Source organism: Pectinophora gossypiella, chromosome Z, assembly GCF_024362695.1.
Source record: "Pectinophora gossypiella chromosome Z, ilPecGoss1.1, whole genome shotgun sequence".
NCBI classification, from domain to species: domain Eukaryota; kingdom Metazoa; phylum Arthropoda; class Insecta; order Lepidoptera; family Gelechiidae; genus Pectinophora; species Pectinophora gossypiella.
The window spans coordinates 12,431,425-12,457,293 of record NC_065433.1 but is presented as its reverse complement, the minus strand read 5'-3'; the positions used below and the strand labels follow the sequence as shown (position 1 = coordinate 12,457,293).

At 36.5% G+C, this 25,869-nt stretch overlaps 2 protein-coding genes across 4 annotated transcripts; one reads left to right on the top strand and one right to left on the bottom strand.

The window, feature by feature from the left end:
* The first annotated feature begins 2,047 nt into the window (after positions 1-2,047).
* LOC126380743 (uncharacterized) lies at positions 2,048-5,738 on the top strand. The gene is made up of 3 exons (XM_050030345.1): positions 2,048-3,456; positions 3,724-3,955; positions 4,644-5,738. The coding sequence occupies exons 1-3, from the start codon at positions 3,359-3,361 to the stop codon at positions 4,890-4,892; spliced, it is 579 nt and encodes a 192-aa protein (XP_049886302.1). The 5' UTR covers positions 2,048-3,358; the 3' UTR covers positions 4,893-5,738.
* A 67-nt stretch (positions 5,739-5,805) lies between these two features.
* On the bottom strand, positions 5,806-24,998 carry LOC126380727 (endoplasmic reticulum mannosyl-oligosaccharide 1,2-alpha-mannosidase). 3 transcript variants are annotated; one of them, XM_050030324.1, is made up of 14 exons: positions 24,851-24,998; positions 24,610-24,672; positions 24,204-24,385; positions 23,028-23,168; positions 22,577-22,711; positions 20,684-20,789; positions 20,052-20,237; positions 19,801-19,949; positions 18,774-18,962; positions 18,366-18,553; positions 15,870-15,978; positions 14,987-15,166; positions 13,519-13,659; positions 5,806-12,875 (listed from the first exon to the last, which is right to left on the bottom strand). In XM_050030324.1, exons 4-14 carry the CDS (start codon positions 23,052-23,054, stop codon positions 12,660-12,662), a joined length of 1,626 nt encoding a protein of 541 aa, XP_049886281.1. In that variant the 5' UTR covers positions 23,055-23,168; positions 24,204-24,385; positions 24,610-24,672; positions 24,851-24,998; the 3' UTR covers positions 5,806-12,659. The 3 variants fall into 3 exon arrangements, with proteins under 3 accessions (XP_049886281.1, XP_049886279.1, XP_049886280.1); XM_050030322.1 differs by lacking the exon at positions 23,028-23,168; XM_050030323.1 differs by lacking the exon at positions 23,028-23,168 and having other exon boundaries at positions 24,610-24,744; positions 24,851-24,995.
* Between the last annotated feature and the right edge of the window lie 871 nt (positions 24,999-25,869).

Below are 25,869 nucleotides of genomic sequence, written 5' to 3'. Positions count from 1 at the left end.
ACGGAATTAGTAAAAGTAATGCAAGTTACTAACTATTCCTAGGATTCAGAACGTCAGTCCCGCGTGCATCTACTTATTATACATTTTTTACCCAACTGCGGCCAAGTAAAAGTGAGGGTTATGTGTTTGACCGCTATATAAGTAGCCATATATATCTAGCTGTATTGTAAGTAGGCACGCGTGTACGTTACGCCCGTGGCAAATCGTTACCATAGTTACCATAAGACTACTTGCAACCAAAATATAACCACATACATTCTTAGTTACAAACTCACGCCTTCAATTCCTATTGAAGTGGGTAGTGATATGAATCTTCAATAAATAACGAAGTAGGTACCATTACCTTCAATACTTATTAGGCAGTAGATAGGTATGATTCTGTTTAGGTTAAAATTCGACAGCCTTTAAAGTACACAAGTATCTTCATCCGTTTGGAATGCTTTGGAACGAATTGACATTAATTCGAAAAGGATGAATATATAAAAATATTAAGATTACAATATAATTTCGGTTTAGAATAATTCTACAATGAATTTAAATTAAATTATATTTTGCAACAAATAGAAACACTTTTCTATAAGTACGCGGTACTTCGGAGTGCAAATACCTATAGCATAAATCGATCAACTCACTACCCGATAAGAAACTGACGTACCAGTCCACAGACTTATAGTAAGTACTTGTTTAGTTCAGCAATTAAAACATTCTATTAATCTATCGATAAGACGAAAGAACTAGACTGACATACAAATTGTAGGTATAAAACCAGAATAACATTGTCCATCTCAACGGACCAATCAAGCGCATGAGTCAATATCAATTGATTTCACACTGACTTTACTGACCCTTAATTTGGACGCTGATCTTCAACATACATGGTCATTTTATTAATGAGGGATGACGTAAGAAACTGCATATTCGTTTATTGCGAAAGTTGTTTGGAGTTTACTGCTGAGCTGGTCGTTGTGTGACCAAGCCAGTCCAACTCGACACGATCGGTTGCGCGCACGCATGTGTGCCGCAATATTATAGCGCAATATTGTAGAGTCGTGATCTCGTAATTTAAGTTATTATTATCAACAAAAAATACTTTAAGAAGACTCTAATTTATGGAACTAACACATTTTGAAGTGATACATTCCTTTGCAACATCACGTAAGTAAAGTTCCATCAAGTTCATTTCCATCAGAAATACCTACAAATACAAGTACCTTACCTACCTAGCTATAAGAAATAAAATAGAGACGACACGAATTTTGAATTTTATGTACCTACCCATTAGTCTAAAATGTGATAATGTACCTAAATAAAATCTGAATTTACAATTAGTTGGTAAAAGAAAAACCTAAATAGAAAGCGGAGAAACGTGGGTTGTGCCAGTCATTAAACAAAGTTTACCGCTACTTCATCACATAGCACGAGTTTTAGTCAGCGCTGTTTATATAAACAGGTGCACTTCTAAATGTAAAGTTTTCTTTAATTTTATAGATCGGCACCGTGGCCCCAATAAGTAAAAAGTCAGGGGCCGGCTCCACACCAAAAAGTGGGGCCGGCTTCTTGGCTAAGAGTGGGAAGACTGGCGGTTTCGGTTCCAGCTCAAAAGGCAGCAATATACTTGGCTCTAGTACAAAGAGTAAGGCTACCAACTCTTTTGGGGCAAGTGGAAAGAGTGCTACCTCTACATTCGGAGTCAGTAAAAGTTCAAGCTCCAGTGCAAACGCGAAAACTGCAAGTTTTGTTCCTTTAGGATCTGGTGGGAAAAGTAATTCGTCAAGCGAGAAGAAATCGACGACAGTCCCGCTATTGTTAGGCGGGAAGAGTACCAGTGCGTTTGCCTCTAGTCCCAGTAAGAGTAATCCTTCAACGTCCTTCAGCAGTCCAAAGAAAAATGCGACAAGTTTTGGGATAATCTGGATACCAGGGAGAAAACATAACAAGAAGAAGGAATATGTACACGTTTCGCATCGAGACGATAGCCACAAAGATCGATCGCCGTCGATGTATCCACACGAATATAACTAGTAAGTCACAGTCATGTAGAATGTTAATAGATAAGGTCCTCACGTGCGCATCAACCTAACTGGTTTCTTATATAACATTGTTTGCTAGCGAATGCGATGTATTAATATTATGGTTATCCGAACTGCTATGATTGATATTCGTGAAGTATACTTAAATATTGCCTGGTGGTTGTATGTGGTACTTAACAAAAACAGTCTCGCAAGCCTCTAAGCTGTGTCAATGACCTTTGATTGAAACGGGGAGCGTGGATTTCACCATACGAACCGTTTCGCTGAGCTCACAATAGAAATCACAACGGATGTAGGTAGTTCGTGGTTAAAACGGGGTACCAAGATTCTGATATCCAATAGGTTATACGTTTTTATACAACGATTTCAAAGTATCAAAATCTTCTATTGATACAAATCTAAACTAGGTATGACTGTGATTTTTCTTGAAAAAAGTAAATTATTGTTTTAACATCCATTATGAAAGCTTTACGAGTTTTATAACGTTTACTCATACACATCACGCAACTAAGTAGGTAGGTACCTAACTAAACCACCAGTTTACCTCAACTATGAATGTATGGCCGCGAAATCGCTACGTTGCAATTTACTTGCACGAGTGCACAATAATACGAGACTAAGGGTGACGACGTCATATGCTTGCACCGGAAGTTTACCACAGCTTGCGAATATTGCGAATAGGTAGGACACTGTTAATTTATACCTGTAGCTATACACGTCGGTTACTTCTCAAAGAAGGAAAGTATTTATAGTTTAGGTACCTACTTATCAAGAAGGTACGTAATTTCAGCAAAAATTCTAAATATATTTATAAGTACACAAAACATTTGTAAATGCTAGTAAATCTATGATATCGTAGATTAGTAGGGCTAATCTGAATTGATTCAATTTGAAATACGCGCTCAGGCAGGGCATGTACAACTATCACACAACAATGACCAATGCTGCCATCTGTTACCGTCGACGATTACTCTGTAACTGCTACTTGGTACTATAAAATACCCAGTCGTGAAGACTGCGACTGAAAAGGAGCACCTAGTATCAAAGCTAGTATAATATGTTGATTTAAAAAAACCTGTCAAAGGTAAACAAGACAAGGAGGTGACATCATAAAGCTTGTTCCGGCCTTCATTTGAGCTTTTGACTCGCTATTTGTTATATTTTCATAATAACATTCATTAGTTTAACAAATTACTTGTTTTAAAATTATCCATAAGAAATATAGAAATTGTTATGAACAAAAGTGACTTGATTTAACAGTTCACTTAATTTTATAAAGTTCCGGTGAACAAAACTTTTTGGTGGATTTATGTTTCTTTACTACCAAAATGCAGGAAAACAGTCAAGAAAACAATAATTTTGAGACGATCATTAGCACATGGCGTCGTTTGTCTGGAGAACAATCTGAATCTTCCGCATTTGTAAGGTGAATATATAAGTTAATATAACACGAAACTTACCTGCATTGTAATTCGATTACCTTCGTTCGATAGTTACCTTTATTGACTATTGTAAACTGAATATATGTGACAGGGTGCTCATTGTCAGTGAAATATAATCTTAGTGACACCAGTAGCCATACGACCGCACGCTTCCACAATAGTGTTCGTCAGGATTTGTTCATGTATTACACTGTAGTAATAACTTTTACTCTTTGGTTTGTATATTTTAAAGTGCTTTCTTTTTTCAAAAGTATGTCTGGAGACTCGCCTAATCATCACCCATTCAAGAAAAAGGAAGAAGAAAGCAATTTATTGGTTTTGGATAAACCAAAAGGGCCTATAGCAACAGCTGCCAGTGCCGGTGCCACAGTCGTTACTTTGGAGGACAAGGGCCTCCAGGTTCAAGAAAACACAGAGCCGTACAAACCCGATGACAAAAAAGATAATGGAGAATTAATCAAGTATGATAAAGAGGAAAGCAAGGTAATTTTGTTCCTTGTATCATATTGTTGGCACCTTATAATTATGTAAAGACAAGTAAAAGGTTCAACTTTTATCACAAACTCACCTCATAGTAAGTTATCATGTGGCTATCTATGATGGTTATAATAAAGCTTGCAATGCAAGTGAGATGTCACTGAAAAGGCTAGAATATCTTAAACATTATTCATTTTTACTGCTTAGACATATTGTCCTGTTCCATTCTACCTGGCCAAAACTTTTGTTTCATTGAAAGTATTGATAGCTATAAAAATCTCTCTAGGGTGTCATAATCAAACTTATACTATTGCATAGTAGCCTACTTGACAACCTATACAAACCTATAGAATGTAAGTAAATATTGGTGTAGTGACACCATCAATAAAAGTGGTCAAACTTCATAGGTACTCATTGTTACTTAATTACATAACATAAGCTTACGACTATATCCCGATTGGGGTAGTCTGAGGTGTGTCTATCGCTCATCTAGCTTTCTGTTAGACCAATTTGAAAATAAGTCATATTAGTTTGATTACCTTAGACTGACTTCTATGTCTAGATTAGCATTATATAATTTATCTTTGACCCAGTCAAGTACCCTATTCTCATTAGGCTTTCATGCCAAAGTCCATCCTTAGTCAGAAGAAAGTCCATTTGTTCATTAAAATATCATATTCAAACTTATTTACAGGAAGCGGCCGGTGATGCGAATTATGCCGAAGACAAGGACAACAAAAGCTATTTAGAAAATGAAAGTGAAACAAGCAAGTTTCCAGATACTAAAAGTGAAAAGGATAGAGGTGACAAAGTCGACAGTGTGTACCTGAGGCCACCTCCTTCACACAAAGTCAGGTCTAATGCATCAACCAACGATGATGAAGACTGTGGTATAAAATGTCTCTATTACACATTACAGTGTTGTGACTGTGTTCTCATGTAAGTTGCCATAAATTAGCTATAGTTTTAGATACATGACATGCTCAATGCCTTGTTGCATTAATATTTATAATGTAGAACCTGTCTATGTAAAGTAAGGATTTCTATTCTTATGTACCTCTGCCTGTAGAAAGTGATGTTATGTTATTTTTATTCCATGTATTCATCTAGATATCTGGAGAAATGTACAATCAAAAAAACAACAAAATGTTTCTTGTATATTAGGAATTAATTTAGTCTTGTGGTGGAGAATATTTTCAGTTTTTAAGAATTTGCTCTAAATCATTACATAACTATACTGAATTAGGATGAATGTTTTTTTTTTTTATATAATCTATACTTCAAAGAAACATAACCATTCCACAGTATTCCAGTGTGACTTTTATAACATTAAACTTTACTTTTGTAAAATTTTAAGAGTAAGGGTGAAAATAGTAAAACAGCAAGTAGGTATTATAAATTATAGACTTGTAGCTGTGCTTCCAAAAGAGACCCTCCATGTAATTACATCTTCAAGATTTAATTTATAAATAGGTATACCATGTTACATCCACAAAATTTAATATACCAGACTTTTGTACCCATTACCTTTGGACTTATTGCCAGATAAACGCCTGTAAAGCTTTATAATTTTTATCTTATAAACTTTATATCTTAGGAATTATTTGTTATTGGATGAACTTTTCTTGTCATGTAAAAAATTTACTTTATAGTAATTATAATTGATATTTTAAGAGACCAGCCTCCGTCCAAAATGGGAGTCTGTACTTGGTCAACAAATTAGATAGACTATAGTTTTATACCATATTTTTGAAAATATGTATTTTGTACCAATAAACAATAAGATGAATTATTGCTTTTTATTTCAAAATATCACAAAAACCGCTCTTGAAGGTGGTAGAAATAAAAGTGTGTGGTTTAGTTTAATAAGTTTGTATTCATGTCATCAAATGAGTAATAAAAAAATAATTATCACAAAAATTGAAAATAAAAATACAATTTACTGAAATTAGAATATTCGAGTTACAGAAAATGCTAAAAGCAGACACATATTTGAAATATTTTCTTACATATATGTTAGATTTTGAATTATGATCATAGTATATTTTTGTATGGTAGGTAGCTTTTAATATCACTATTCATATAAACAGATACCTACCAGCAGTGGTCTCATGTCACTTTGATGATAGACAATTTAAAAGATCATCATTACATAACTGTTTAGCTTTGTTACATATTAATACTGTTGTTTTGATGTGAATAAATGCAATTACAAGTAACAGATATATGTTTAGAATTTCAATTAAACTTTCTGCCTTGGTATTCCTATAAATACAACTATTTTTGATATTTAAGGACACAATTTTAGCAGTGGCGATTTTATCTGTAAGTTAACATCGGAAATACGTAGGTACATTCGTAACTTATAAAAAATGTTGATAACATTAGCTAATCATTGGTAACTAACTATCAATCAGTACTAAATTTTGAGAGGATCTGTTTTACACCATTAAAGGCAATATATTTGCGCAGAAAGGTGCTAAAATTATAATTTATACCTTCATAAAACAACACATTTTGTCAAGTGTACTTTCGCAAACAAGTGATTAATAGAATATATATGTATACACAAGATAGTCCTTGCCAATGGCAATTTGCCATGATTTAATTCATTATTATTAATTCCAGTTCACAACAATTATTATGTTAAATATTAATTACTCACAATCTTATTAAGTATATTAATTGTATTAACATATTAATATAAGATTCTGTAATAAAATAACACACATAAATAAAATAAGAAAATAACAAAATGTTCTTTGAATTATTTAAATAATTAATGCAGGATCAAGTGCATAATTTAGTCATTTATGATAAAATAAAATCTAAATATTTACAAAGTATCTATTGAGGATCACTACCTAACCATTGTGATACCACGGTTTATAGTCGTTACCGTTTGGATTCCTGGTCATGCAGAATTCCACGCAAATTAAAAGGCCGGCTAGGCAAGCTTGCAGGAGATGATGTAAAGACTAACTTTTTTAGAAATCATTAGTGTTAGTTATAAAAAGCTTAGGATAGCTCTAGCGATGGCTGGACAGTATCTGCAGGATTCCTGCAAGTCAGTGCAAGTCCTGCAAGCCGTGGTTTGGCAGAATGTCGTTCAACAAAATGGCCACTGCTTTGTGCAAGATGCGTATAGGACATGTTTGTACTCCAGCACATTTTTTTATTAAGGGTTAATATTGTAAACGCTCGCATTACCCATATATTTTTATCAAATCCTCAATTTACAACAACATAGCATCACGCCTATATCTCCGAAGGGGTAGGCACAACTTCCAGCGAATTATATTAGTATTTGATCAATAGACGTAGGATATACTATCTACAACATCAATGTATAAATGTCACTATAGCGTCGCTGATCTACGAGGGCAAACAACCCACTGTTATTGGTCGAAGCAATCGTTATAGGTAATTCGCGCCCCTCGGCGTGGAACCCCTGCAGGTCAAGGAAGTAATTGCAATTAAAAATATAATCGTTAAGGTAGAAATAATTATATAATAATAAATATTATTTATTTTGTTATATTCACAAATAAGTTATGTTAGATCCACAAAGTTTGATTTCTGAGTTTTCTCCACGGCGTTAGTGGTTAGAATCAAGATTTTCGGAGCTTCGTTTTTCACGCGGTTCCGTACGTTCTTTATAAACCAATCCATGGCATTTGTTGCCAGCTCATAAGCGTCTGGATCACGAGCTTTTACACTTGGGTCTAAAGTTGGATCTTGTGGGTCTACAGTTTGATCTCGTGGGTCTACAGACGGACCTCGAAGATGTAAATCTATTCTCAGAGGATCTACCGTTTTTAGTGTGTTATCAGTGGTGGTTGTCGGGGTAGTAGTAGTTGTCAGGGTAGTGGTGGTGGTTGTTGTGGTGGTTGGTGTGGTCGTCGTGGTTGTGGTAGTTGTTGTCGTGGGTGTAGTTGTTGTGGTTGTCGTTGTCGTAGTTGTCGTTGTCGGAGTGGTTGTGGTGGTTAGTGTGGTCGTGGTGGCCGGAGTGGTTGTGGTGAATGGAGTGACACTGGTGGTAGAAGCAGGGGTTGCTGACGTCGCGTGGGTAGTTACAAGAGTAGTTGGTATGGCAGTTGTGGTTGTAATGAGAGCTGTGGTGTTGGGACTGACGGCTGGACGAGTTGTAGTGGTAGTGACGGAGGTAGTATTCGTACTTATATTTCGAGGAGTTCCATTAGTTAAACTTGGATTCATTCTCGCCATAAATGGTTTTGTCCATTTGAAAGTATATCTGCTGCGTCCCGTAGAATGTATCTCATGTACTATAAAAAGAGGGTAATTGGTTCTGTTGGTCGTATCTCTTAATATATTTGTCGTCGCGTGTGTTTCATTAACTACCATGTTGCCTCGTCGGAAATGGGGGTACATTATATTCTTTACAGTTGTACTAATCCAAGCCAGCGCAGGCTCTATAGTTATGAACAGCTGCTGGTTATGTTTGCAAGTTATATAGCTGTGGCCACTACTTACTCCCAATATTTTTCCGTCCACTAGCAAAGGTGATCCCTCTTGTTGTTTCTTACACGATTTTTCATTAAATCTTCTGTGATAATAATTACTGGCGCATATATAATATCTTTTAGATTTTTGCATTATATCTTTATTGCATTGTGTTAAGATTACATTTTTTAATTTAACTTTGTGACTGTTTACAGTGGGCACTGAAGCTTTTAATCCCAATACAGAGTCTAATGCAAGGGCACTTAATTTAGGATATTTTGTCATGGTTTTTACATTGCGTTTGAGTTGTATGAGTGCGATATCATTACGTAGAGTCATATCCCCAAGGTCGCCTTTTAAATGTTTCTTTACATATGGATATACGTACGTATTCTTTATTAACACTTTAGAAGTATACTTCGAGTACACGTAAACACAGTCTCGAGCACAGTGGGAAGTGGTTAATGCCACCATTGGCACCAGAAGCGTTCCGACGCAGCAGTTTCCAGACGTAGGCTTGCAGTTATTACAAAAGAAATTTACTATATTATCATTGGAAATTACTTCCGGTACTTCCAATAAAATAAAAAATCCAACAAAAAATCTAAGTCTACGCATTTTTAAAACACAACAAATCGAATTCAATTTTAGTTTATATCGCTTCAGTTTGTATTTACGATTTATTTATGTGTGTAGTCAATTTCAAAGGTAAGCTATGTAGACAGAAACGTATAGTTTATACTTAGCAAGTATACCTAAATAATATTATATAGAAGTTTTACCTACTTAATAGGTAAAATACCTACGTAATATTTCATAAATTCAAAAGGATACTACTGGTACTTGTAAGTATAGCATAACATCACGAAATGCGGAAATATAAAATTTTGTATGATCATTATTATTTAATGTAGAGATCCATTCGTTTCGTGGGGAACATTTTGAGTGATGGATATTGTGATGAGGCTGTCGTAGTTGAGGCCGGAAGCTGTGCTGCTGACGGCACCACCGGTGTACCCGGCGGAGGCAGAGCTGTCGAACGCGCCCGTCGACGGGCTAGCATCGGTTGAGGCCAGGCTCACGGTTTGCGCGGTAGATTTTCCTAATGACTAAGATCCCAAACCATGTGTCTGACTGCCGGGTCCGAAGGAGGATGATCCCGAACCAGAAGCTTCATCGTCTGATTGAAAGTACTGGCCTACATACGAGGCTTGTGCGTAGTTTCCAGCATCATTGTGTACATACTGTCCAGAGCCACCCTGCGCGTAGTTCCCAGAGTCAAGCTGTGCGTACTGATCTGACCCAGAGCCAAATTGACCGGAAGCGGATCCACTGCCGAAATGCCCAGTACCAACACCGCTCACGAAACTTTATTTTCTATTATAATCATTGACGATGTTGTTAATTACAGATTGAGAGTCTTCCTTGTTTTTGTAAAGAATAAGTCTTCGGGTTTAGTGTCCTTCTGTTCTATTTTGGAAATGGCGATCTCCTGTTGTTCTTTAGGTCTATTTTCTACAACGTATACATAAGACAATATTCTTTCCATTTTGTTAAGGCATAGGAATGTACTGAGGAGTGTAAACGGATTGACTTGACCCTTAAATGAAAATATTTTCGTAATACTTCTGTGGCGCACGGAAGACCACAGGGTATCGGTTCTTCGGTACCTCAGGTTGTTCAGGGGACCCCGCACGTGCAAAATGTTTAAATACTTGGCTGTTGTTACACCGGTTATTGTTGGTACTTTTCTACAGTCGGAAATTGTTTTTGACTTGATGTTCGATATTGGAAGCCGCCTCGCTACTGTAATGGTAGCTTGGTAGCGTGACATTGAGCCGAGATCGGAGCTGATACCAGAGCTGAGTAGTACTTTTAACTGAGAGCCACCACTACCGACACCTGTCTATTAAACCTCCCAATCCAGCCGGGACGCACGGTATATATTTTTTATTTATTTACTCTGTAGCAGACAGATTTTTCAATGTTAACGATTGTTGATGACTATAAATAAGCTGTACCACATTGGAAAAAGGTAAGAAGCATCCTCAAGAAACTATGATTATATAAAAATAAAACAAAGTTCATTGCTTTTAAACGTAACCTTAAAAACATTACTCTATAAATAATACATTAGGTAAGATTCAAAGTACCTCCCAATTAATTTAATAGAACCATAAAAAGTCAATCACAGAACCCATAATAGGACGAGTACATACTTATTCGAGAGGATAATCTGTAAAGCATACTGTAGTAAAAAATATATAAGTATAATAAACAGGATAAAAAATAGCCGTGCTTTGCCAATTACATAAGATGACAATAACAAGATTAACAACAAAGAGACAACGAATCGTTCGGTGACAGAGTACGAATATCTTTTTTATTGCACCAAAAGTAATAGCAGCGCAGGCCAGCGCGGTGACAGCGAAGTTCCGCACATGAGAAATACATCAAATTAGTACGTAAGAATAAATGTTTGTATTATGATTTCAAAGACAAAAATATTCCAGAAACAATACGCTGTGGAAGAATATTGTACAAAACTTATGACAGAACGTGGTTGTAACGTGGATCCGCGTTGAAACTTCCCCGCGCTGCCTTTAAGTGTATGTGCTATAGTTTAAATACTACATGTACTCGGAAAATAAGTTTTCCTTTTTTGAAAACGGGCAGAACTTACGGCATTAGGCACTGTCATACAAATTAGCGGGTAGAAAAAGCGTAAGAAATTCCATTACATTATTATTTTTTTTTACTTCAGTATTTTTTTACTATGCTAATAATACTAGTGGTAGGGGTGTCGTGGCATATCTGAGCGTAATTAAAACTAAAAAAGATCAGAACATGAAATTTAAAAAAATTACAACGCATGCGCGTTCTCTCTATTTTCAATTAGGCATACAAGAATATTAGTTATTTTCCTTGTAAATGTAGTATAAGCTCTATGTATCTCCCGCTAATCTCGTCGGCAATCGGTCGCCTTCTTTCCTCAGTGAACAATGTACTATTATTCTACAGCACGTATAATATACACTTGTTAATAATGTATCTGTTAATAAGACTTGCAATACCGTGTATAATTATTAGACTTAATTCAGAGTGAAAAGATGAACATGGGGGTTAAAATGGCCACATCGAAAAAAATCGTCTAAGAAAGCAATATTGCAAATTGACATTTGCGCATAAAAACAAGTGCGCAATGCAAGCAAATGTCAAATAGCAATATTGCTTTCTTAGATGAATTGCTTCGATGTGGCCATTTTAACCCCCCCACTAAATATTTGTAAAATGCAAATTTAGGTACAAGTTTTGTGCTATGAACAAGCAGGATATAAAATATACAATACATGATTTAAAAAAAGAGCGATAAAACATTTTTATATTAAAATTGTGATGTGATTGCATTACATTACTGAAAATATGCACCCGCGCTGCAAGGTTTACACTATCGCGTGGGACGCTGTAAATACAGCGGGTTTTAACCAACAAGCTTGCGATGTTTATCTAGTAAGACATCATGAACTCCATACGCCTCCTCTATCATTATAGTGAAAAACGTGATATTTTTCATCTACCCTATTATGAATTTAAGGTGTGTATTCAGTAGGAGACAAATATATCGTGAGATGTTTAGCTTCGTGCTTTTTGGGACATTGACAGCCTTCGCCCGAGAAGACTGGCAACGCAAATAACATGAGAAGATCGCGATATAAGATGTATGTCCAAAGAATACACCACATTTAACGATGCGTAATTCGCTTTTTAATTATTCATCAAATTGTAGCGAATATTCATGTAATCTATCCCATTAGAAGATAATAAACTATACTTAAGACTAATAATATCAAAATTATTTATCCGCCAATCTTCCTATACAATAAATAAGTATAATTTGTAATAAATATTATTCGAAGAAAGTTGTATATTTTCTCTAGAGATCAAAAACTTAGTTCTTGAAAGAATAATCAGATCTGGTGCATGGGTATTCGCTTCATTTTGATAGATAAAAATGAGCGAAAATATATGGTGTGATAAATATTTGCTAGTATTTATCATCTATTCGTAGGCTGCATGGTAATGGTTAAATTTGTTACAAACCAAATGTCGCGATAGCGACTTTCAGTTGGATGCAATCACTCCAAAAACTTTCATAACAGCTAATGTACTCTTTCAGGTCAGGCGCAGTCTAGGGTACTCGCCTATCATTTCAATTACATGATTCCTATAATATAAACTAAATTTCCTAATGCGCGTGTATAGGTAGGGGGTGCGCCTCAGAATTGAGTACGAACTTGGTTAAGTCTAGGACGTATCTATCGTCGCTAAATAGTAAGTACATGTACTTGAGCGTCTCTGACAAGAAGAACGTCTCCATCAGGTCGCGGTGTACAGGATTCTCGTTCTTCACGTTCGTAAGAGAACTGTAACCGTGTTGCACCCTCGCATATTTCTCGAAAGACTGAAACCGAAAGAAATTCGTGTCTTAAACTCACAACATCTCGTACGGCCTTAAAACAAGCACTGACACAATTTGTGGTCACCCTTCGCAGCCCTTCATGCATTTTACATTCAGTACCAATGTTCGCCACCGGCGCTCTTTTTTGTAGTTCAGGCCTTTACCCAAACCGTAGGGTATAGTGCCGCTAAGGGTAAGAGGATGGATGACAGAGACAGTAGTATATCATTGTCCTCTTTCGCCATGGAATACTCGTAACTAGTTGTCGCCAACCGATAAGCTTACATACGGAAATAAGTGCCAACTGGTGCCAGTCTGTCTAATCAAGTATCAAGAGATCAGGGGGGTGGAAAAGGCCACATCTTAGCAATTCATCTAAAAAAAGCAATATTGTTATTTGCCATTTGTCTGAATTGCGCACTTACTTTTATATGCGCAAATGTCAAATTGCAATATTGCTTTTTTTTAATTGAATTGCTTCGATTTTTTTAACCGCTCTGTCACAAAATCTATTACCTTTATCGTCATCTTCTCCCCTACTTCGTTCACATTAAAATTTGGCCAAAACTGCTGTGGATAGTTGCATGCAATCGCCTTTCAGTCATAAGAAAAAAAAGGTTAGGATGTGCAACATCGTGTCATTTACCTGATATATCTGCCACCCCCAATCCTGATAGGTGGTGTTCCCAGTTATCTGGTACATATACCACAAGCTCTCCACAAACTCTGGCCGTAGAAGGGAGTGCGCGTCTGCAGTCTTCGTATACATATCTGAAGTGAGGCTAGCCTGAATATGGAAAAAAATGACGTTAACAAATTATTGGTTTTAGCAATGTATTATACATAGAATCACCGACGAGGTAGGCAGAGCCTCTTGAATACACTTCATAACGAATAACTCATGTGAATTTATATTAGTTGAAATAGTTACAATAGTTAACTGTCCAGTAGATGATTATTGAAATTCAAAATGGCATTTAAAAAAGTTCTGTTCATCTCCACAGGTCATCCCATTTTCACAGGGTTAGCTTACATAACCTGAAGATTCGACTGGTTCGGATTTTTACAAAAGCGACTGCCTGTAACGGCTGTGACCTTCCATCCGCAAAGGGAAACTAACCCAAAACAGGTTAGGTTAGCAACATACCCTCGAAACGGGAATGTGGGTTTCCTCATAATATTTTCCTTCAACGCTTATCGCGTGATAATAATTTGTGATCCAAACATGAATTCGAAAACAAATTCGAAAATCAATGGTTTAGGTTCGTGCCGTGCGTGCTCGTGGATTCAAACCTGTGACCTCAGAGAGTCAAGCGTTATTCCAACGGGGCTACCACGGTTCAACTTTAAAAAAGTTATGTCATCTTCAGTAACTTGTAGATGTGATGTTTGTCGTAAGGTGAGTGAACACAATTAATTATGGTTAGATCACACGTTTGAATTTTTCCCCTATTGTCTACACCATTGCCATTGACTTAACTGACTTCTAACCTATGCCAGTTGAACGTTCGAAAAGACCTATCTGATGTGGCCCCACTGTGTTCTATTCACTATGCCCCTATAACGCCACAGGCTAGGATTCCGCTATCCAGTTGACATACGGCTACTAACAGTAACTTCACGCAGCGGCCCTTGCGGAGTTGTCCATGTCATATTTTTTGGACGTTCGCCTTTTCTGACCGGCCGTGGCAAACTCGTCGCCGCCGGGGGGTGGCGAGCGAACCTCGCATTGAAACACCTCACAAACAACATAGAAAGTCTTTTTAGTCCGTCCTTGTATTCGATTCCATCACCGACAAGCTATTAAATGTTTCCGTACTTAAGTTCATAAAACTCTTAAAGGTACGAATACTTACAAATGATACCTCTACTACAACACATCAAGCTACAGAGACTGCAAAAGACCGCGAGGGGTGGAAAACTGTTATTCGAGCCCTACATCCCGACAGGGGATAAAATGATTAGTACAAGAAAAGAGACTACAAAATCTCTACCTACCCAATAGATTAAGTCCTATTCCTGTTAATTATTATTTAGTCCTATTTAAGTTTTTTAGGGTTAATAATAAATAACATGGAGCAATGATAAAATCCCCCAAAATGTTTTACACTAACCATATTGAAATGCGTGATTTCAGGCGCTAGGAAAGTCGGATGCGCGGCGTATGTGAGGTAGCAGGTGTAGAGAAGTTCTTCGGCCATGGTCATATGCCAATCCGGGAGACCATTAGCGTGGCCCAGCGCAAGAGTACCAGGTAGGAAGCACGTCAAGTGGTCCATCTTGGGATCGAAAGCCTGAAAATATTGTAAAACATTTTAATATGAAGATTAGACTTATCGTGTCAATTTTGATACGGAGTGATCTCAAAGTCTGGACTTTTGCTTTGGAAACGTTGAGTTTACTTTAGTCGTAAAGTCTTCAGGATCACATAGAACCAAAGGTTTTAGCTGGTGAATTCAGAGGCCATCGGCGCAGCTTAGCATTAATAAGTTGGCTACAAGCCACTGCAGTCAACTTACAATGGCTCAGCGTGGTGTAGGTATGGTCCATAGCTTTTAGGTCAATTGAAGGAGGCTAACTTAATTACTTTAGATACATACTAAGTCTGGAAACTGGAATTATTCAATTTTGTATTCTAACTCGTCTTGTACGTCAACTACACAAAGTACACGCATAAAGTAACAAACCAATCAATAAAGTCTGAATTGAAATGTTTACTTTGCTTCAGCCTACTGTAATTTTGTACAGTATTGATATTACATTTCTGTTAAAAAAGTTTTTCAGTTCTTTGTAGTTAACATAGGGTAAAAGGCTTGTATAAATAAAATGCCATTAACCTCACTTTACAATATGATTCAACTCTTACAAAACTGTTAATAGGCAATGGCGGGAGTTCGCCGGAAAATAACGACCTCGTTTTACCTGAGCTGTAGCATTTTGTAACCATGAACACAGTACCTACGTCCGCTGACATTGTTAATTGTTCATTCTACTCACTTCCGAGCCACCCGATAATTCTCCAATAAAAAGTAGCTTATTGGGCATCGATCTCTTAGCTAATAAGTCTCTGACTCCCTCCATTGCGCTCAGATAGTCGTCCCGCAAACTGTAACAAGAAACCTTGATATGTCACGGGCAATAGAATACACGGCCGGAGTCAATTGACCTGTGAACCGCAAATGGGAGGTAATTGTCAGATGGCAATTAACAAATTCGCATTCGGCTAAGTAGGTATATGTATCATCTTAAAGCCACACATAAACTTATACCCATTATACGTAGCGGAGTTGAAAAAGGCACTATGACAAGACAACTGGCAGCCACTTTTGATACGAAGTCCTAGGATGAATATAATAATACAATATCATGATTTAAAAAAAGAACATATAAACAAAATGTCAAAAATTTACTACTAAAATACGGTAAACATAGAATAATAAAATAAATTACACGCACCTTAAATGAACCGTATATGATAAGTCTTATTGTCTTTGAAGCCATACATTTTGTTTCAACAAAATAGTAGGTATAAACGAGTGATATTTGCATAATAATTCCTTGTTGTAGTGCGCTGTGTGGCATTAGATATCTAAATACATACATACACAAACCCCATAAAATTGTCGTAAGATAAGACTTGTCCAGCATTATAAACATTATAGTATCGTTAGGTCCCGTCTACTAATTCCTGATAATTAAGTAAAAATAATAAGTACGTAGTCGTTACATGAGTCATGTCAGGGGCCTATAGGGGACACCAGGGTTGCTAATGTTGGTAACCCACCTTTTAACCCACACGATAGAAGATTTCTAGCACAGACAATCAAAATGTGAAACAAAATTACTTTTAATTTGAAGGACTTTTATGGTTTTAGAAGAGAAGTTGAATACTTTTCACACCTAAATAAATATACTACACTATAGTTCGCAGAGCATACAAGTAGAGAATGCCTGGTTAATAAAAATGAAATGAGAAATAGTATTACAGCCTTAAATTATAATTGATTTTGTATGCAATCATAGATTTCCCATTAAAACTGAAACCGATGTTAAAATAGGTACCTATAGGTGATTCACTCGTAATCCTTCATTATGGGGCGGGCAGAGCCAAGAGAAATTTAAGACAATTTCCAACTACTGTGATACAATGGTTATGTTTAATGGTTCATCAAACAATGGTTATGTTTAATGGTCCCAGATATAGTGATCCATAATTTTAGAAAGGACACAATCCCTATGTTATGCCCGGTAAGATAAGCAACTGAGCATGATGAATATTTTTCATTCATCAAACATAATTTAAGATTTTGGTTGTTCAAAATCGTCCTTAAAAATTATAACAAAAATACATACATATGTCCATACCACCACCACCATCACCAGCCCATTAACGTCCCCACTTCTGGGGCACGGGCCTTCCCTATGGATGGATAGGGAGATCGGGCCTTAAACCACCACGCGGGCCCAGTGCGGATTGGTGGTTATTAACGACTGCTAATGCAGCCGGGACCAACGGCTTAACGTGCCTTCCGAAGCACGGAGCTGGAGATGATTTTTTTTTTGTGGTCACCCATCCTATGACCAGCCTTTGCGAAAGTTGCTTAACTTCAACAACCGCAGACCGAGCGCGTATGTCCATACCATACCTATAGAAACACCATGAAAAAACACGACCTATTTTATTTGTCAACGCACAGCTTTAAAACGACAAAAAAAAATACAATTTCAGAATTCTTTACGGAACATTCATTAACAGCCTTAACAATAAGAAATAAACAAGTGGTGAACAAGTATTCAGTGTTTGACAGTCAAGCTAATTTGCATCCAATCATCAAATCATTCGATTGAACTTTACTTGGCTGTCGAATACATAAACATACTATGTTCCTCAGTTGTTTATATTAGTAAGGCGATGATAGGTACTTAGGAAAGTATCAATCTAGACGTAGCTAACTTTTTCCACGGCTTTTGTAACCTTCGCTACTATATTGAAACATGATGAGTACACAATGAATAATTTAATTGATAAGACTTCATTTGTGGCGTGTAATGGAAATATAGCTGTATTTTTAAAGTACTTATAGCAAAGAAAATACAAGTAAATTAAATAGAGCAACAAGGGTGTTTGTACGGTCGAAATCGTAAAGGTAGAGGAAATCTTGCAGTAGATATTCAGTATATAGGGTAAATCGGCCGCGCAAGAATTATTCTTACATACTAGTTGACGACACAACAACACGACAAATTTATTAAAAACATCATAGAAGGAAAGCTAGAAGGAAAGAGAGGAAGGGGAAGACCAAGAAGAGCTTACATGGAACAAATTATTATTAAAGAAAAGGTTAACGTCATACCTTATAGGGAACTCAAGGAATAGGCCTTTGATATACTGGATTGGAAAATGCTACACCGACAAGAGCGTGGCTTTTAAATTGATGATGACTAGTTGAGGAGGTCGGTCATTGACCTCATAACCGCGAGAGAGGAACTTACTAGTTTATGGTCTTCCCGGTCTGCAGCCATTGTTTGAGTAAGTATTCGTAGTAGCTGTCGCCACGGGCACCCAAGGTTATGGTGGCATGCCGCAGGAACTGCCCTGTGTTCGGGTTCAGGAATATTGGCACCAAACCATGTTTCTTTGGCAAAGCGTGGATCTTCTGTGATACCGCTGCAGCCGCTTGCTGTGCAAACATTATTTTTTTTTAAATACATATTAGGATTAACAATCAAAACTACTTTACTAAGTAAATAGGCTCAAAATCTAAAACTTCTTAGGTACCTTCAAAATATGTTTCAACTTTATTATGATTGGAGGTTTTAAAAGGCAAAAAAGACTGATTGACAAACAAATGTCAAAAAATAATACTGCTGTTTTAGATGAACTATGAATTCGGTAAATACCTCAAATCTAGGATTTTTCGACGCTCGGGACAGTTCCCGGAATTCCAGTTGGACGGTGGAGACCTCTGCAGTAGTGCTGTAATGTGACCATTCTGGCGCGTGCGCAGTACGCGCGCCCAGATTCACGTCGGAATGCGGAATCCCCGATGGTGATTGAAACGCTGACATCAGCCGATCACCCAAATCTAGCTGTTAACATGAATATAGAGAAATACTTTGATCGTTTTGTTACTAGCATGTGTGGGTTGAACTACGTCTGGCCGCACTGCATGGCACTTTCTTGTGAATCTATCCTTTTCTGTCACTCAGAAACGACACTTGCTAGAGGGAGATAATGTGACCGCACGCCGCAGAAACGATGAGGCGGTCGGAGTCCGATCGCATTCCCGCTCTTTATTTTGTGCGATTCCGTGCTGCCAGGTGTGGCTCAACCCTATTACCCGACTAATTAAAAACTTAGGGTCAAAATTAAAAAAAAAATAAACAATATAATGAGAACGCTGTGAATGCTTTTTAATCTGTGTAATAGAATACGAATGTCCGTGCAAATCGCCCGTAACCAGATACCAATTCTATTGACTTATTTATGGTAACCAATAGAGTTGGTTCATTTTTAGATTCTCGCGCGATATGCGGATGTTACGGCTACCTAGTATTATTATAGAAAAAGATAAAATCTTATAATATGAATCAGAGAAGATTGTTATATTTTTAGAACGGGGACACGCATGCTGCTGAGTTCTATCTTTTCTTGTTCACATCCATTCGTAATAAAAAGAATTACCACCAATGCAACGCAAACTTGTTTTAAACTCTATTGTGTACACAACACAATATTATTACTCACATAAATTTTTACAAACATGTACATTTTTACGCTCTAAATTCAATTAAAACGTCCTAAATTTCAATCGCTTTGCATCATAAAGAAAGTTCGCTAGCAGTACAGATCAATGTTTCAAACAACTACCTACTTATTTATTGTATAAAAATATAAACATTTGTTGCGACACAAATACCAACTTACCGCTTTTTTAAGAAACATGTCATCCTGGGAAAAATGGTAGTTAGTTAATAAGGCCCCCAATACTCTAATGGTGACTTCGAAGAAATTCACGTCCTTATTTTTGGTAAACACTAATTCATTTCTAATCCATTCTTTTCCCTCTTCATATTCTGAAACAAAAAACTGGCTATAAAACCCTTACACTGGCGATGTCCCGATTCTAAATGAAAGGCTCCCTGAAAGTGTTAAGAAAGATAAACGTAATAACTTACCTTTGTTCAGCCCCATAATGAAAGCTGTATCCAGCCCATCCACTATAGTCAGTCCTAAAGAGAACCAATCGTAAGCCATTCCGGAGACTGGCTTCACATTGTCATGACCCCACGCGTGTTCTTTGTATCCCTTCCACGCGTGTTTGAAACTTTGTACCACCGCGTACTGTCTTGCGTTTGACGGCCCTGTTCCAAACGAAAAAAAAATACTTATAAAGGTACGTGAAATCACGGTCGTATTGTAAATATAATGTAAAGTAACGTAACTGGGACGGGAATAGCCATAAGTCACGGCGAGGATAGTAGAAAATGAGTGGAAGAAGCGGAAGTGGTGTATCAGGAATAATCAGGATCGTAGCAAGTGTGTCCATGGTATCAGACCATCCCAAAGGGAAATCGACTGTGAAGCATCATCACTAACATCAGTGACTAGTTACTGGTCCATAGCTGTAAATAGTCCATCTTGTTGAGGCCGGATCAGGCCGAATGTGACCCATAAGTTTTCTATAACAGCATTGAATAGATCCTATTTTTTTTTTTTTAAGTAGAGTTGAAGCATGCCTTGCGTTAATTGCGTTCCTAGTACGACATACTAACTTATTATTATTTAGCCTACATTTTTATCTTGTTACCTGTAAAGATTGGTCTTTCAAATGTTTCACTCTCTGATACAGTCTTCTGCGTGTGCGCTGCCTCCGCTACCCCCTCAATGACTAGGGTGAAATTCTTAGAAATTTCCTAAAAAGTTGCGGTTTATAGAACAATCAAATTTAAAAAAAAACAATACACACACATACATACATACATAAACAGCCTATATACGTCCCACTGCTGGGCACAGGCCTCCCCTCAATCAACCGGAGGGGGTAAGGAGCATACTCCACCACGCTGCTCCAATGCGGGTTGGTGGAGGTGTTTTTACGGCTAATAGCCGAGACCAACGGCTTAACGTGCCCTCCGAAGCACGGAATCATCTTACTTTTTCGGACAATCAGGTGATTCAAGCCTGAAAAGTCCTTACCAAACAAAGGACAGTCTCACAAAGTGATTTCGACAATGTCCCCATCGGGAATCGAACCCGGACCTCCAGATCGTGAGCCTAACGCTCTAACCACTAGACCACGGAGGCTGTCACAAAAAAAAAACAATAAGCAATTTAATTAATTAATGACTATAAAATTTAAAAACAAATGTTGGTCCAATTTTGTCGATCGAGAGAGAGGTCTGTGCACATTGGAAATAGTGCGATCTTGACATTTTTATCAGGACTCTTTCTGTCGCATGCGACAGCTAAGTCAACATTTACTTATTTTATTGTCACGACCAAAGTGTATACATACGATACACGACAGATAAGCTTCCGAATGAATGCGTGTTTTGGTATGTTAGATAACAGTAATAATGCTTGTAATCTATAGGCATTAAGTTTCGAGTGGTTATTCACGCTACCATACCGATAAACTAATCATATAGGTACCAACTGAGATTGTATTTGTAATTATTTTTAACGCCTCCGTGGTCTAGTGGTTAGAGCGTTAGGCTCACGATCTGGAGGTCCGGGTTCGATTCCCGATGGGGACATTGTCGAAATCACTTTGTGAGACGGTCCTTTGTTTGGTAAGGACATTTCAGGCTTAAATCACCTGATTGTCCGAAGATGTAAGATGATTCCGTGCTTCGGAGGGCACGTTAAGCCGTGGTTCCCGGCTATTAGCCGTAAAAACACCTCCACCAACCCGCAGTGGAGCAGCGTGGTGGAGTATGCTCCATACCCCCTCCGGTTGATTGAGGGGAGGCTTGTGCCCAGCAGTGGGACATATATAGGCTGTTTGTTTATGTATGTATATTTTTAACGAATGAATTAACTAATATTTAAAGACCGTGGTTGCTTAGTAGGAAGAACACTCGACTCTCACTGTTAGGTCGCAGGTTCGTAAACCAACGGTTGGGAGTAAACCGACGTATTTTGAATTCGTTTTAGAATTCTATCACGTGCTTAGCAGGGCAGAAAAACATCGTGAGTAAATCCATATTCTCAAGACAGAAAAGTAGAACGTGAATCCACTCTAATTCAACCCGAACATAGACTTTTTTCTACTTATTTTTTTTCTTACTTCTATTATTTTTCTTATTTATAATAAATATGATAGCTATTTGACATTTTGCACTTACTTTTAATATGCGCACATGTCAAATTGCAATATTGCTTTTTTTAGATGAATTTCTTAGATGTGGCATTTTTAGTCCCCAGATGCTGGGAATAGTCCATTAAAATAAAAAATATAAAATGAAGAGCTTATCCACTAATAACAAAACTAATAACAAAAATATATTTGTGTGTATGTGTTTGTTAATTGATGTGTTTGTTTTGTTTTTAATTGTTTGAATAAATAAATTTCTATGTTTCCTACACATAAATACATACAATAAATAAATATTTCTATATATAATAATATATATTAGTAAATAATATTTTGCCAAATTGTTATAATATAAATGAAATATTAAGTACAAAATATATTTACCTCCGCTGCTACGTCTTTATTTACATTAGAAACATCATATAATCTTGAATAGTATAAAAATCCTAAAATGATCGCTGTTACAATTAGTACAGCATATACAAGAGACCTTTGTAGACGAGACAGGCGATTCCATCTCTGGAAAAGAAACTTAAGCATTAGAACCAATGCCATAGACGTAAAAAAAAACATTATTTAAGCAAAATAAGATTTAAACAAAGAATGTATGTATTTAATGTGTGTGTGTCAAGCAGAGAACATAAAAGAAAAGATAAGAGGTTTGATATCACATTCATAAATTCATATTAGTTTTCATAACAGGTAATTATTCCAATACTAATCAGTTACGTTTTAGCAGGATGCCAGTTTAATTAGGTGAATATTATAAGTTACAAAAAGGCAAGAGTAAAAAAAAAGATTAGAAAGTTAACTCCAACACATTCATTATACGTACTTCATTCAAATGTACACAACAACTCATTCTGATACCAACTAATATTTTTTAAGAATACTTTGATATGCTTTTTCCTGTTCTCCTATTGACACAAAACACTGACAGTTCTTATGACATGTCGAATCCACTGTTTTACTGCAACTAAAACACTTGATTAAGAATGTATCTTATAATAATTTCAATATTTTTCCTCAAATTGACAATATTATCTCTTTGTCAATAGTTTTGTTATTACCTAATTAGTAACACACATTAATGACTAATAATTATTCTTATTGTGCTATTTATTTGCTCAACTCTTGTGAGTCCACAGCTCACAAAATCAATGTTCATGACAATAACTATACATTGTTTTATTATAATGTTTATTGTACGTATAATCATTTTACGTCGCTTGAAATAAAAGAAATATAATATTGTTGTGAAGGTAGGTAAATAGAATAAGATTCTATCAGTCATTGTACTAGCTGCAGCTTCTTCAAAATGCTCACATTTTTACATTTAGAAAACATAGTCACAATTTTCATGCAGTTTTTATATAGTTTAACTAAGTAATTAAGAACTGTACTGTAACCAACCAATAATGGCTGAATTATTCAAATTACATTGGTATAGGTATGTGCACACTATAAAACAAGAATGTACTTCAATATATTTAAGCAGTAGATATTTAAAAAATATGTCTATAGGCAGTTTATATACATACATAAACTCACACCTATATCCCACTGGTGTATCAGAGACTATAGGATACCATTTGTTTCAATCCTGACACACTTCTCTTGCTTCATCCACATTCATCAATCCAGTCAGGCCGGTTTAGAGTAGATCGTATTAAACCTTTTCTTAAGTCTTTCTAGGTCTTCCTCTGCCAGCCCTACCATCAACTTATGCTTTATATACTTTTCGCAATTCACAATTCTATTATCCTTCATCTGCTCTATGTGTCCAAACCAACCTAACATAACCCTTCTCAGTCTTCGTCACTATATTGTCTATAGGCAGTTTATATTTTGCTAATGAATTGGATACTAATAATGAAGAATTATTTGGCAAGTATCAAAGACCAACAGTATGGTTGTAAGGCCCCAAAGTCCTTTTAATATCCAAATCACATTGTTTAAGTAAAGTGTCTGAAAATCTGGGCAGGACAATAAAAGTAAAGTAAAAACTTACCCTTATTATTTTTCTATGAGATATAACTTGATTTTGATCAGTGATCAGTATTGCAGTATCCTTGTTCCATTGACCCATGCCAACGGCTTGTTTACCCACATTTTGAAAATTGATTTGAGTGTCTGGATTTGACTTTTTCATCTTTGTTATGTTTGTTTAAACACTTAGCCGCGTAATAACAGCTGCAAGTTGATAGAAAGTACATTATTTTTTTGAATAAATGTCATAAAATACGATAAAAATTACTATAATAGCACCACCTAATACTTTGTTACACAAGACAAAAAAGGCAATTATTCACACAGAAGGGCTAGTTAAACACACATACTAATGTGCCTAATTATTAAACGTTAAAATGATGATGACAGAAATATGAAATATGTCAGAAACTTTATATTCCACTCACCGGCTAATTAATATTTGTACGTTATCATAGTTTACGTGCACGTGTCTTTACATCCTTCCACGTCTGCAAAAAAGATCATTGGAAATTTCAAAGGCCTAGATGAAAATTTTCAGCGCTCACCGCGAAACGTCAACTCTGTAAACATTCATTTTATGAATGGTATACCCACGGCCGTAACAATTTATACATTTTTTTTTGAAAATATAAAGAAGTATTCCAAGCATTGAGGTATAAAACTTACAAAAAATAAATTTGCATAAAATTTTAAAATTGGAAATGTCAGACGGTCCTATGTGCGATCCTTTTTCGTCAATCCAAATCTTATCCAAATCCAATCGGTGACCCGTGTTGGCGACGTTGGCTGTCAAGTCGTCGTTTGACAGTTGTTTCTTTTTTATGCGCGCAGCCCGCAGGCTGGCGTTTTGGCTTTGGCAACTAGATATTTTAAGATCATCCGGTAGCCGGATCCGGGAACCTGATTCTGATAAAATGCTGACTAGAATTACCTGACCAAATCGTAACCAGGAACTTTCAGGCCACGTTCCCCAAAAGAGATATTTTTAATGTATAAATTACTTATTTTCTCATTGCTCGGATACCTACATAATTATTCAAAAATATTATTACTGTAATGACAGAGTTATAATATACCTCTATATAATTATGTATATAAAAAAAAATTGTTGATATTTGGATCAGATATTCTATAAATAACGCTTTTCTTTATTTTGAACAGAACAATAATGGGTGGAAGGGTCATCAATTCATCATTTATACCAAAAAACATGACCTATGTCTGTTATCACTGAATAAATTAGAATGCTAAACGAAGGCAACATTGTACAGAGCCGTCTATATTTTTTTGGAGAAAGCGGTCGGGTTGGGTTTTATCTCACGCTGCTCACTGTTGTCGCTTAAATTCATTGTCTTATTAGCCTAACCATATATAACAGTTTTAAAGATAATGGGCTGATGATATTTTTTTTTTACAAAAAACGGTTAAATAAGTAATGGAATAGAAACATTTTGTACGAAAAGAAACCTAAGATATTTCTGCGGAAGACAATTGCGCACTCTGCCGCGCTGATTCGGTAACTTCTTCACTAGCGCATGCGTCCTATTATTTTCTGAATATCGATTTTAGGGCGATTCTCTTCGCAGCCAAGATGTCATAAGCATGTGTCGCGGTCGTTAGGTGCCCCAATGCGGTAAATGCCTACGTCTCGTTAAGTAAGTAAATGCTTAAGAAATCCGGGCCGT